At 46.1% G+C, this 13,892-nt stretch overlaps 5 protein-coding genes across 5 annotated transcripts; 2 read left to right on the plus strand and 3 right to left on the minus strand.

Moving 5' to 3' along the window:
* Positions 1-222: 222 nt before the first annotated feature.
* TRUGW13939_09250 (uncharacterized protein) lies at positions 223-4,399 on the plus strand (the record flags this gene model as incomplete). The annotated part of the gene is made up of 9 exons (XM_035492375.1): positions 223-913; positions 971-1,269; positions 2,322-2,749; positions 3,014-3,090; positions 3,144-3,169; positions 3,223-3,398; positions 3,449-3,726; positions 3,797-4,251; positions 4,319-4,399. 9 exons carry the CDS (start codon positions 223-225, stop codon positions 4,397-4,399), a joined length of 2,511 nt encoding a protein of 836 aa, XP_035348268.1.
* TRUGW13939_09251 (uncharacterized protein) lies at positions 1,548-2,729 on the minus strand (the record flags this gene model as incomplete). Its single annotated transcript, XM_035492376.1, has 1 exon — positions 1,548-2,729. The coding sequence occupies one exon, from the start codon at positions 2,727-2,729 to the stop codon at positions 1,548-1,550; it is 1,182 nt and encodes a 393-aa protein (XP_035348269.1).
* A 368-nt stretch (positions 4,400-4,767) lies between the features above and the next one.
* On the minus strand, positions 4,768-5,724 carry TRUGW13939_09252 (uncharacterized protein; the record flags this gene model as incomplete). The annotated part of the gene is made up of 1 exon (XM_035492377.1): positions 4,768-5,724. One exon carries the CDS (start codon positions 5,722-5,724, stop codon positions 4,768-4,770), a length of 957 nt encoding a protein of 318 aa, XP_035348270.1.
* Positions 5,725-6,441: 717 nt separating this feature from the next.
* TRUGW13939_09253 (uncharacterized protein) lies at positions 6,442-11,063 on the minus strand (the record flags this gene model as incomplete). The annotated part of the gene is made up of 6 exons (XM_035492378.1): positions 6,442-6,959; positions 7,069-7,178; positions 7,235-7,256; positions 7,599-7,693; positions 7,748-9,223; positions 9,694-11,063. 6 exons carry the CDS (start codon positions 11,061-11,063, stop codon positions 6,442-6,444), a joined length of 3,591 nt encoding a protein of 1,196 aa, XP_035348271.1.
* Positions 11,064-12,480: 1,417 nt separating this feature from the next.
* Positions 12,481-13,701, plus strand: TRUGW13939_09254 (uncharacterized protein; the record flags this gene model as incomplete). The annotated part of the gene is made up of 1 exon (XM_035492379.1): positions 12,481-13,701. One exon carries the CDS (start codon positions 12,481-12,483, stop codon positions 13,699-13,701), a length of 1,221 nt encoding a protein of 406 aa, XP_035348272.1.
* Between the last annotated feature and the right edge of the window lie 191 nt (positions 13,702-13,892).

Here is a 13,892-nt window from a genome sequence, read left to right on the forward strand (position 1 = left end):
GTGCTACTTCAACTGTTGCTGGTAATTTCCCTACTTAAGGCGCCGGTTAATAGATCTATTTATCTTTCTAAGTATCTCCCAAAAAACATTGGAATGTCAAATTTGCCATTGGTACTGATTTAAAAAATGTTTTTTTAAAAAAAATCGCTGTAAATTGCTTTTCTATATACCTAAATTGGTGCATGTGCGAATCTTTCTCTCGACGACGACAGAAGGCCCACCATGAACAGCAAATATATCTTTGACCCAGAAGGAGACACTCTGCTTCTTTTGAGAAATTCCGATGATCCTTATACCATATTGGGCTGTGACTACATACCAAGGCGACGTCAACAGGTTCGGTCTCCAGATGGACCGCAACTGGGGGTTTATAGGGAGTCATATGAAGTGAACCGGGATAACGATCCATCATATCATGAAGACGTGGAAGAAAAAGAAAAAGAAGAAGAAATCCTGATGAGGGTGTCTTCAAAACATCTTACCTTGGCATCCCGTTACTGGAAGGCAGCTCTGAGTGAAAAATGGCGTGGCCCACGGCAGCCTGGGCAAGTAATGCAGCATGAAGTCCAAAAATATGATGTCAATTCCATGGTAACACTGATGAATATCATCCATGGACATGGCAATAAGGTGACAAGGGCTATGAGCATCGAAAAGCTCGTCCTATTCGCCGTCATTATGGACTATTTCGAGTGTGCCGAAATCTGTTCTCCATACACGGAGATTTGGACGAAACACATCATTCAAGGCGAGGAGAAGAATTATCTGTCTTTTAGTAATAATCTCCAGGCCCTTTGGGTTTTTCGTTTGCTCGGACACCAATATGGGGCCGACTTTTTTAAGCAAAACAGTATCAGAACAATGAGAGAGCGTCCCGTTACTCCTTTCCTACCAGGCACCAAGCACTTAATCGGTAAGATATTTTATAATCATACACGCGAAAAAAGGAAGAAACTAATATGGTGCTTAGCCGAGATCGACTGTCTTAGAGTGAAAGCCACCCGTCGACTTGTGACCAGGCTCCTCAGGGCTGTACAGGAAGTCGGCTGCTGTGAATCGTGCTTTCACGACCCATTGGAAAGGTTCTACAAGCGTCTTTGGTCCTGGAAAATATATGATGCGAAGAGGAGAAGGGTTCTATACAACTGTTCTATCGACACGATTGAACACGTCGCTTCAGACTTCAAAGTAGTACCCTGCACTAGTTGTCTTCGCCCCGAGAAACTCAAGAGAGAGATTGCGAGGGTCCTTAAAATGGAGCTTGTGGAGGTTTGAAACTAGAATTTGTTTTCCGAAAAAAAGAAGTAATTACGAGGTTGAATATTCGTGCATGCTCGAGTAACATTTAAAAACAGCACGCTTAATACATGTGTTCAAGTGAAGTATAAAACGGTCAAAGTACAAAGAAAGCCTTGTAGATTTATATACTGAGTTTAGCATGGACCCAATAAAAAAAAACGCCAAATATAATTCTTGCATTGAGGTAGACCAAACTACCAATTGATATAAGATGCATATCACCCGTAAGAACCCCCCCCCCCCCCCCCTCAAGGACCAGATGGCAAAAAGCCAGTTTGATTGGAGCCTTTTCCATGTAAACCTCTTTTATACTCTGGGTATTTGCACATCATCATCTTGAATAACTTTAAATCATCCAAGGCATCCAGTGCGTTGGTTTTGATCGGCTTTCCGTCAACTACGCACCAATACAGCTCTTTCAGCTCTGCTGTATACGCATCCTCATATGATGTTTGGATGGACCTGTGACACTTTTCCCCGTGTTCATTTAATTCCTCAACTTCCACTGTGATCCCAAGGCCCTTGACAAAAGGTGTATCATAGCAAATCTTCACACTCTTCCTTTCCCCAAAGACGGCAACGTGAGAGTCAAATCGTGGCACAGAATCGATTCCAGTCTCATACAAACAGGTAAATCTGTCATGTGGAGATTTTTGATTTTTGAACTCAAACATTGTCGTATACCATCTGGAATTATCGGTGGAGGCTAATACTTCTTCGGGGAGCCCGCCTAGAACTTCTCTCATCACACTAAGCCCATGGCTTCCAAGATTGGCCAAAAGACAGCAATAGTCCATTTGCTCTGCACTGAGATCCGCAAATGGAACCCCCCATGCCTGTTCAAGCAACTTTTCCAGGCGTGTTTTCCTGTCTTGGGAGGCCGCAGGATCAATGTCGTCATAATATTTCTTTGGCTCTGTCCCCGACTGCGAGATAAAATAAGAATTGGGCCCGATAATGTCCCGAACGCGAGCATACTTGATACTTTCGATAGAAGCTACTTCGCGTTTGAATGCCTGCAGACTCGGCGCATACCGACGCATATATCCGACAAAGACTCGTGCTCCGTTGGGTGCAGAACGTTCTGCATCAATGATCTCCTGAGCAGCTTGCAAACTCAGCGTAATGGGTTTCTCGACAAGTACGGTTTTCCCTTTCTGAAGAGCTTCAATGGTATAAGGGGCATGGTACTCGTCCGATGTGAGCACCACTACGACGTCGATGTTGGCATCGTTGAAAATGTCTGCGGGATTGGTGGTTGCGTGAGGAATGCCAAACTTGGTAGCACAGTGGTCTGCTGTTTTTCTAGATACATCACAGATTTTCGTGACTTTGTAGTAGCTCGACAGAAACATGAAGGTTGGCAGATGTACTATTTGAGCAACGTCGCCGCCGCCGATAACCCCTACTTGAAGGGTTTTTTGGGCCATGACTGGAGACTGCTGATGCAGTTTGTGGAATAAATCCACTGCATTTTTATTTCTATATAACAGGGCAGCTGGTAGATTTTTACTTTTTGCCCTGTCCAAGCCAAAGGCGGCGATTGCAAAGGTCCCGCCATGAAGCTTTTGCTGGAGATGCGGGGTATCAATTGCGTGCGGAGACTGGGCCGGGATTTATACTTTCAGCATCGCGTCTTGCGCCCCGCGTCGGTATTCTCTCCTTCTCCGCTGGAAGTTCATATAATATCGACCGTATCTATATCTTGCATTAGAAACCCTTCAATCGCTGATAACGCTGTATACACAACTATCGCTAATATGTCAATCGGAGTCGCACTTGTCGGTGGAGGTGAGTTTGGGACATAGCCCGTTGTGTCTGGTGCCTGGTTAACATGTTTTCAGGGATCTGGGCTAGAGAAGAGCATGCTGTAAGCTATTTTAAAACACGTGTTTCGTCAACTGTCTGACAATATCTTGATAGCCTGCTATTGAAGCTGCCGGAAACATCGTTTTAAAGGCCGTCTTCTCACGGACTGTCAAGTCTGCCCAGTCCATCGCCGACGCGGTTACCACCCCTGTCGAGCTCTATTCAGACGAATCGGGTGAAGGATTTAATGGACTGTTGAAGCGCACGGATATCCAGGCTATCGTTGTATCGTACGTCTTAAGGCTCCTGTGATATTAGTCATGACATTGACTGATGCCAGATTGCCAATCGCAAACCAACCGCCTTATATCAAGTCTGCACTTTTGGCCGGAAAGCACGTTCTATCCGAAAAGCCAGTGGCAGAAAATGTCAAGGAAGCCGAGGAATTGATTAAATGGTATCGCTCAGAGATCAAGGGACCAACCTGGACGATCGCGGAGAATTGGCGCTTCCTAGCTAGTTATCGGTTTGCAGCTGAGCAGATCAAGACACTTGGAAAAATTACTGGTTTCCAGGGACGTCAGCAAGGATTTATTACGCTGAATTGGAAGTTCAACCGTAGGTTACCTCTCATTTTTGCATCGGCAATTTTTAATCATTTCTGACTTCCATGCTTTTGCATTATTAGTGACCGAGTGGCGGAGAACTCCAACACACCAAGGCGGCTATATTCTTGATGGCGGTGTGCATCATATGGCAGGACTCCGACTTCTCCTTGACTCGCATCCTGGAAATGAGATTGCCAAGGTGTCTGCTTTCACTAACCAGCTTCAAGAATATCTTCCTCCGGTTGATACCGCTGATGTTATTCTCCGGACAAAGTCTGGCGTCACTGGCGTTTTCCAAATATCTCGAGGCACTACATTGCGTGCAAACGACTGGACCATTGCTTGTGAGAAGGGTTGGATTCAGATCCAAGAGGACAAGGTGACCATTTCTCGTGATGGTCAGGAAGAAGTGAAAACCATTCCAAACGAAAGAACGGGGGTCCCCCCTGAAATTAGGGCTTGGGGAGAAAGTCTTGCTTCTGGGATTGTCCGACCAGAGCAAGATCCCGAGGCTGCTTTGGCAGACCTCGAATTGGTAAGCTTCTAGCATACTCAAAAGATGGAAAACCTGTGTTATATTATATTAACAGAAAACTTGTTAGATCGAACTCATCCTACGCAGCGGCGAACAAGAAGGGACACCTCTACCTTGCAAGCATCAGACGGTGGAACAGGGGAAATAATGGAAACTGAAACCTGATTCGTACTTGGCCTGGCCCGTTGTACTTGTTTTCATTAAAGTAGGATGGAATTATACATATATCCCAAATTTTCCTGGCCCATCCTAGATTCTGCACAAAAAAACAGATTTATAGTTGTTATTCCTGTCCGGTTTGAAATTTCATTCCCTTCTATTTTATTTTCAATGTTCTCATTCCCGAAATTCACTACATCTCCTAGACGAAGTATTTACATCAGTTGTAGAGACAAATATATCCCTAGACATTAGAGCTACAACAATTCAATGCTTCATATCACCGAAAAATTGCAAGACGACAACTAGATCCAGTCTCGATCAGTGACTGCTCGTAGAAACATAAATACCTATCTATCAAATCAAGGTCTGTAAGATAAAAACAATGGCAAACGCGAACAGCAGAGCTATCTGAAGGCCAAAGTTCCAACCAACAGCCTTGACAACAAGCACCTGCGACTCTCTGTTGAAGGAACGCCACGCGTCAAGAATACCAATTCTGCCTGAGCCTCCAACAATTTTAGGGGTTACTTTGCCACCAAAGGAGCGATCAAAGGGAACAATAGTCTCGTCATCGTCTGGTAGCATAGATGCAGCCACGCGAATAAATGTAGCTTCAGCGGGCATTTGGATAAGGACATAGAGTATCAGACCAAGACTCAGTAGACCGACCTTTCCAAATACATATTGATATATATTGTCACGGTTGGGAATTAGGCCGGTGCTCATGGTGGACGCGATGGGAGCAATAACCCACGCGACAAGTTGAACAGCAATGGAGCGCAGGAAAGCAGCTGAAGCAATCCTGGACCACCAGATCCAGCGAAAGGGCGGGATGCGAGACCAAAGTGTCTTTGTTGATGGCTTCGAAATGACAAGATGAATCCAGCCAACTTGAAGGGCGGATACAATGGGTGTAGCCATGAATGACCCTAAGTGATAACCCACTGAACCTAAAAGACAAAATAGAGACACGATGATACCTCCGGTAACACTAATCAGCAGGTATAACCAGAAGCCACGAAAACAAGATAGACGACCGCCATGGGCCTTGAGATGTTTGATTATGCTGCTAGGGGAGCTGGTTATGGGCCTTTTGTCGATGGAATTCTCAACGGCGTTAATGCTAGCGTGCATGTAGATATTCGGACTAGGGTCTTCGACAGCAGCAAGCATAGTGAAGACTTGGCCATAGACATATTGCACCAACACGGCAGCAATTAAATAGAGGATGATGGTAATAACGGCGCCGGGTCCTAGGGCTGATGATGTTGCTGTTCCGCGCGACGCAAGATAGTGCTCGAGAGCCGCCATTTTTGTGTATAGGTGAGATTTACAAGAGCAAAAAAAGTTACTTGAGTTTGACGAATATGAGTCAAAATATAAGAGAAATACGGTAGACACGAGGGTACTTGATTATTATAGCGTTTCAGCCTCGTCTCGGCGCCGTCAGCAGGAAAAGAGGGGCCAACGAGAGACGTCAATTTTCGTTGGCAAAAGATGTTGGAATCCGGTCACGTGAAAAGAACATGAAGCAGTTTTATTTGTTTAAATATTTCGATTAGGCGATATAGTGATTACTAGTGATACATGTAGTAGGATAGTTGGGGTTGCATTGCCCGAAAGGCGAATATCTTTGGGTAGTTACGGTTATTACCTCGAATTGACAAGTTATAATTAGCAATTGATCTAAATATAAACAAAAAAGGACCCGATTTATATAGGATCTTCATGTTTATGTACGTAGCTGACTGTCGCTAGAATGATCTACTGGCGTAAACACTCCCATTGGTTCATATATGCTCCGAAAAATCACCTACAAGGATAGCTTGAGGGGGATACGCTAAATAATACCCGTAATTCCCGCGCGATGAATTATATATCTTGATTGACCTAATAGGAATAAAAGGTCATTTCCCGAAATGTATAAATGCCGCGACGCTAGTTGTGTTTATTTATCCAACAACGTTGCCGCGACATCATCCGCGTTGCCGCAAAAACCCGTATGGTTGCAAATATATTGTGGCTATGTCAAATGATATCCGACTTATTCTTGCAAAATCGCACATTGTCAAAACCAATCCTAACTCTATTGTTTTCGTCCCGATCAAAAACTTTCAAGTCTCGAAGATCGTCTATTATCCAGTCTGCGCCAGCGTTCTTTACTTGCTCGACAGTGTGCGTCGTGGTCAGCGCCACGACTTTGAAGCCAGCAGCCCGCCCAGCCCTGATTCCTGCTGGCGCATCTTCCACAACCAAGAAATCTTTATCGTTGACAGCTTTGATCCCTGACAGCCTTAATTGGCCCTTTAAATAGCATGTAGGGTCGGGTTTGCCTTTGGATACATCTTCAGCCACTACTAGGTGATTAGGTCGTGGTAGTTTGAGGATCTCCAGCCAACCGGTCACGAGAGCATTTGTCCCGGATGTAACAATACAGTGAGGGATATTCATATCCTCAAGTGAGATAAGAAGCTGTCGTCCACCAGGAATCTCAATGGCGGATTGGCCGTACAGGTGAGGAATTTGTCCTTCCATTTGGCAGATATCTAAACAGTATAGACTGTTAGCAGCAGTCGACAATGACGGCAACAATAAAAAATTAAAAAAAGAAGGAAAGAAAGAAGAAAAAGGCATATCCTTTTTGTGTCTACTTACAATCCCAGTTAGACTTGGAAGGATCAAGCTCTGCGAAGACATCAATACTTCTGCGTCCGTGAGATGTCGCCAAAATCACATCTGGGTCTACGCCGATATCTTCGCCGATCCTATGTATAATCAGTCACATGTAACAAGCATGCAAAAAGACTGGGAAAGTAATTACTGTTTCCAATTTTTTTCAATCGCTGTGGCATCAACGTTAGTGTGGATATTAACATGCTTTCGCTCGATGGTCGCTCACCTTCGGTTGAGTCAATAATTGTACCGTCAAAATCCAGCAACAGTCCAGAAAACCAATGTATCTCAGAAGGCATGGTGTATGTAGTATGGATTAATATTTACTACTTCTTAGAGGTGTAAAGAAATAGACGAAATAGACGAAATCATTGCATACAGAAATGTTTATAAGTGTCGGGAAAATTACCATTTACGGCAACCTGCCGCCTTTTAGGGTTATCTGCCCCCGTCGGCCGTGTCCAGAACAAGTATGGAGTTATCCAACAAAACAAAAAATCAACTATTCAAACAAATTCCCATATCCTTTAACAGATCGCCTGCTTGAACATCGATTCCTGCTGTCCGAGAATCATCGATTCCAAATGCAAGGAACAAGGTGTCATCGCTATAGCCATGGTATTTCTGGCTATGGTTCATCCAACTCATTGAAGTCACGTACACCATCTCACGAGCACCTGCTTCCTGCTGCAGCGTTTTTCGGCCATGGATCCAAAATGGTTTGGTCGAGATACCGTGCAACTCAAATGGAGCAGTGCGGCGAAAGAGCATCGCGTAAGGCTCGTAAGAGCTCCTAGCTCCCCCAACATGAACCTTCTTCTGAAAAATTGTAAATATAAAAGTGTTAAAATCAGAAGGTTGGCAGATTAGTTCAGAGCGTTTGCACAAAGTGATTGACAGAGAGTTAGTCGCTTGGTGGATGAATTCGTTGCTGAAATCTTGTATCTCCGGCATATATTTGTTCATGCAACTTGAATCTGCCGTACTCGACAGAATGGCTAGGTCTGGTCCGACAATACTATTATCTGGAAACCGTTCTCCGAGAAGACGACTTTTCTTTTGATTTTCAACCTTCGCAAACGAGCGTTGCGGCCATACGTCATAATGCACGTAGGCATCGCCATTAGTGTCCCAGAAGATGAACCAGTTCTTCTCAACCTCACCATATGGGGCCGGGCGATACAGTTCCGTCGGCGTACGAAAGACATCGCCACTTTCATCAATACCTGTAACCCCCTCTTTGAGGGACGGGATCCAGTCAAACAGCATGCGGAAATCATGTATCCACTGGCCAAAACAGGTATATCGTGAATTTGACCCATAGATCACGTACGGAATCTGTGGCCCGTAGAAAAGACGAGCGTCGTGGGGACCGACATTAAGAGTCAAGGGTTCCCAGCGGCCCTGGCATCGGTTTCCAGAGTTTGTTGCAGCAATGGGGAGGATATTAGGTGTCGTAACACATGTTAGTGATTTTTCGTTGCCATTTTTGCCGCCAGCATTAATGAAGTAGTTGTTATCACGATTATTGTAGTCGTAATCGTCATCTGATGGACGGAATAGTGCGTCACAGACTAGCTGGACACTGATTCTCGAATAGGCGGGTACGTCATCCTGGGTCTTCTGTTGTGCAACAATAATCCACTTACTGTCCGACGAAGGGTGAGGGATAATATTTGGATTAAGGGTTTCGTATTCACCAAACGAAATGGGAAAATATCGGCCCGAGGATGTCGAGAGAGAAAATATTTCGTTGTGAGTCTTATCAATGGTCGACAAACCTGAATCTTGCTCGGGTAGTGGCAGAGTGATCTTGCTCAAGTCGATATGACCATCCTCGTTGCTGCCAGTGGGATTTTGGTTCCAAATCTGCGAAGGCCCTGGCGACGGGCTCTCTTCCGTTGAGATCTCCAATGGAACCACTACCTCTTTGGCCCATTGGCCGTATCCAAACGACCATGACTTTAGCAACGCATGACGTTTGTACCCCTCAATCGCAAAGAAGATGACCAATGCCAGAGAAATTAGAGGGAGAAGCCGGACTGTTCCCCTGACTAACATGCTGGGAGAATTTTGAATCTGGTTATCAACATTTGGAAGAACGAGATTTTCATTGACTGGCCTTTTTGTTTTATGTCTGTTTCCCTTGAGGCGACGTCAATGGCAGGACGTGGAAGCTTAAAATGAGCCGCTGTCGGACTGTGTGCTACGGAAAACTTTGACCTGGTCAAGCAACGTTACCCAGAAGCCCTGCGCCATCCTCCAATAGTAACCCCCCTTATGACGCCGGTTAACATAGCACAGCCCCGGAATTAGGTATTGAAAAATCTGAAGGTAAATAAAATTGTCTAGCGGTCTCTGTTACATCGGATTTCGGTGCCAGACTACACAGTTTTCCCTATGCGGCATGGTTTATACTCCCGGTTGTCATTCTCGGAAATTTCGGGCGTACCCACAAATATAAGCCCCTAGAAAACTTAAAAAAAAAACAGACAAAAAAAGCTGGGACATCACAGCTATCTCAGGAGAAGCGTCTTATTGTACAACCACCGCGATACATTGTTGCTAGGCTCATCAAACACCCGCGTCACAATCTCTGCCACCCACAACGTCATGGGTAGCACACTTAGATGTATAAGCAAAAAACTCGGCTCCAGCCCCAAGGGCCCGCTTTTTGGCAAAGGAAAGCAGTTGACCCAGCCGGGTGTGTTGGCTTGATGCCATTCGCGTGACCACCCAACTGCAGCATACAACCTATCGGCCACGAGCCAGAGTACTGGCCCGTGAACAAGGTAGAAGGCAAACGAGATACGACCGAGATACTGGCAGAAGTGTGTCTCGAAAAAGGCCTTGAGCCAGGAGATTCGCGGCACAGAAGAGACAAGGAAGGATGAGGCCCAAATCAAAAAGAACCATTTGTAGTCCCACATTGCCTGTGGTTTGAGATATGATAGGTATTTCCATCCGTATGAACCACACAGTTTAGAGATATCAGCGTCTCGGCTGGGTACACCACCGAGATAGATGGAAGCGGCGAACATGCAATAAAAAATAGTCTGTTTGTAAGGTTCTAGTGCATAAAAAAAGCGAGGCAAGTTGCCACTCGCGGCAAGTAAATCAAGGTCGCATAGGAGCATGCCAGAGGAGAATAGCGCGCAAAACCAGCCGTCTGCAATCCAGATAAAGTACGAGATTAAGCCGAGTTGGCACAGCAGTCGTGCGTTCCGAGTACAGCGGGAGAATGCCATGAGGGAAGTGTATATCAATATTGAGCCACGAAACTCAGTAGGAATCGACCACGCGTGGAAGTTGTAGCTAAACCATGGCTCACCGCCGGATCGAAACACGAAGGCAAAATTGTTGAATTCCTTGTACCAGTTCCAAACCTCTTCACGATATGTCGGCGCTTTATCCACTATAGATGTCTTGACATCGAATAGGTGAAGCAAAGTCATGAAAATAAAAGTAGTGGCAATAACCGGTAGGAAAAGTCGCAGCCATCGACGAAATAGAGCGGATCCAACATTTTCCCCCAACATGGCGAATTCACCGGCATGGATCAGGGAAAGTGGTTTGACTGAGAGCACATAGCCTGAAATCACGAAAAAGACGGTCACGGCGAAATGCCCCCCGGAGAAAAAGATACGAACACCTGGAAGCGCGGCAAAATAGTGGTGCCCGTTCCATCCGAAACCATTTTCGAATGCGTTGTTCATTTGGCTGTCTTCGTGCGCCCATAACTGATGATGCAGCCAGTAAACCATAAAGGCTGCAAATCCGCGCAAACCGTCTAGATATGCCGTCCTTGAAAGTTTTCTGCCAATAATGCTGCTTGTGGCCCAGTATGTGGGCGTGAAAACCTCAACAAGACTGCAGAGAGTGCGAGGGAAGAGAGAGTTTCTCAAGCCATGGCCGCCAGTGGACGCGTTCTGCCCCGGCTTTTCGTTGGCTAGAATTCCATTGATATCTGTCGCCATTGAGATTGATGTACTGGATTTTGTAACAGAGAAAAATTGATAGGAACGGAATCTTCTTGCATGCATCGTATATGATCGGCTATCTAGAGAAAGGGTTCTCTCAATATCAACGACCTAGTGAATGTAGGTTATTTAATCAAGAGTCTGGCAAAAGCACTGGGTAACAACAGTTGATTAGACAGACAAGTAAAATAACTTTGCTGCTGCGGCTGAGAGTTGGATTTCGAGTTGGATATAAATAATGGGTCACCGCCGGAATAGTAACGTTGAGGGATTTCACAACGACCAGTAGACCATGTTGATTAATAATTCGGTTTCATTGACCGGTTGTTCCGAGGGCAGACGAATTTGTGGCCTGAACTTGTATCTTCCTCCTACCCCGTCATGCGCGAAGCCGCCGGATATCGCATCACAATGGGTTATTGGCCTTGTCACACGTGAGAAAGCGCGAAAGACGGGACACAATGGTGGATAGTGCCCGAGTTGTACAGCAGGGTTATTATGGTGTAATGCTGGTCCGAAATTTTCGACACAACCGACAGGCGCAGTTGAATAAGCCTGAGTCGCGGCTGGCGAACCCTGCCACTCTTGTCCACCACCTCCGTTATTTTCCTGGACACAAGGACATCACAGCCACCCTGAGTCCTCTTTAGCTGCATCGACCATGAAATATGATTACCCTTACTGGTAAATTGAGCAAAACGGAGAAGTCTTCTAGTCGGAGCCGCCCGAGCAGGTGAGGAGACGTGGCAATGAAGCTGCCAATACTTCAATTAGACTGGCACTGTGGCTGTCCGGCTGGGTGACACTGCATACAAAGATTGAAGCACTTCATCTCCGAATATATTTTCCACTAAATGCAATAATATCACCCCTGAAGGACCCATCCAATCCGCGAGGAGAAATAACCAGAGACACGCATTCCTCCCGGATGTATTGGACGCGAATACTCTAGAGATGGGACGATACACAGGAGTTTTCACCTGGTGGATATAGCTACTCGCGGAATGGGAAAGAGGTTGCACAACTGCAGCCACCCATAACCACTTGCTTCGGATTTGAGGTTACAGCTGCCAGCCCCTTTGCTTATCACGGAGGTGCTGCGGGCGAGCAGGAGATCAGTCGATCGTGTCCTGGCTATGATGAGTACATGTACCGTCTGGGTGGATTTCTCTCTACAACTATATCCGCAGTAAGCTTGCTCCGACCATACTGTAGTGTTGCCGGGCCTTATCCCTCTGTGTAACCCGCCCAGTCCTTCATTAGAACATTTGCGACTAGCTCATGTCAACAAGACAATCTAAAGACTTTTTCCCCATTACAACATCTTTTTGTTTCTTGAGATGCTACCACTTGGCACGATTGCCTGTCCCTTTCTTTTCAGATACTTTGTGGTCCTAGTGTTGACACTGGAAACATGTCTGTTGTCCTCGGTGGCGAGACGAAGATGAAGCATATTCGCAAGATGTACCCGCTATGCATCGCGTGTATTCTGTGCATCGTGTATCTGTCAGGCTCCGGATCGTTGGATGGAGCTGAAGGAAATCTTGCCTATGAAACCAGCTTAGTGACAGGCCAGTTTCCACGGAAAGTCTGGCAGACCTGGAAAGTTGACCCACTAGCCTTTGAAGAGCGCGATCTCTCGGTAGCTCGAACATGGATCCAGAAAAACCCAGGGCATCGGTACGAGGTGCTAACAGACGGAAATGACCTTTACTACGTTGAAACTCACTTTGGCCCAATGGGTCTGAATCGCCCGGACATCGTTAATGTGTACCGATCGCTCACTGCAAGGATTATTAAAGCGGATCTCCTTCGGTACCTTGTCATGTACGTCGAAGGTGGTGTGTACACTGATATTGACGTTGAAGCTCTGCGACCAATTGATCGCTTCATCCCAGACCGCTACGATGCAAAAGATGTCGATCTCGTCATTGGCGTGGAGATCGATGAGCCCGGATGGTACGACCATCCAATTCTGGGGTCTAAATCCCGGTCATTCTGTCAATGGACTTTCATGGCCAAGCCAGGGTTGCCAGTAATGATGAGGTTGATAAACGGGATTCTCCAATGGCTCGAAGAGATATCGCGCAAGCAAAAAGTGTCGATTTCTAATATCCAGCTAGACTTTGATGAGGTTATCAGCGGGACAGGGCCTTCTGCTTTCACTGAGGCTGTTTTGGCCGAGATGAGTGCGCGAAGTGGCCAGCAAGTGACGTGGGAGTCCTTCCACAATCTAGCTGAGTCCAAGCTTGTGGGAGGAATTCTAGTGCTGACAGTAGAAGCCTTCGCAGCGGGCCAGGGCCACTCGGATTCGGGGAACCACGATGCGCGTACAGCGCTGGTAAAGCACCACTACCACGCTTCGATGTGGCCCAGTACACATCCGAGGTACAATCACCCAATGTACGGCGAAGTCGAACGATGCAACTGGAACAGCGATTGTATCCGAGCCTGGGACGAGGACGTCAAGAACTTTGATGAACTACCCAAGGACGAGCAGATCCGCCAGATTGCCATGAAAGAAGCTAGAGAGGCCGCCTACAGTGAAATTCGTGCCAAAGAAGAAGACGAAAAGCGGAAAAAGGAAGAAGAAGCCGTAGAGCTCGCTGCGCTGGCGCCTATAGCTCTGCAATAAGTTCCATGGCCCTTTCGGCTGAATTTGCTTTATCTTAGAGGTGATAGATTTGCTTCGGTCCATATACCCTAGCGGTATTACTATACGTACTATAGGAATAAGTCTTGTTCTGCTTTCTTTCAGCTGGGCGTATGACTTGGAGTTACGGCGTTTGATGCAACCGTCCAGTGCATGGCTTGGTCTTGGAGTTT

The sequence above is a fragment of the Talaromyces rugulosus genome, chromosome V (assembly GCF_013368755.1).
Source record: "Talaromyces rugulosus chromosome V, complete sequence".
Lineage (NCBI taxonomy): Eukaryota > Fungi > Ascomycota > Eurotiomycetes > Eurotiales > Trichocomaceae > Talaromyces > Talaromyces rugulosus.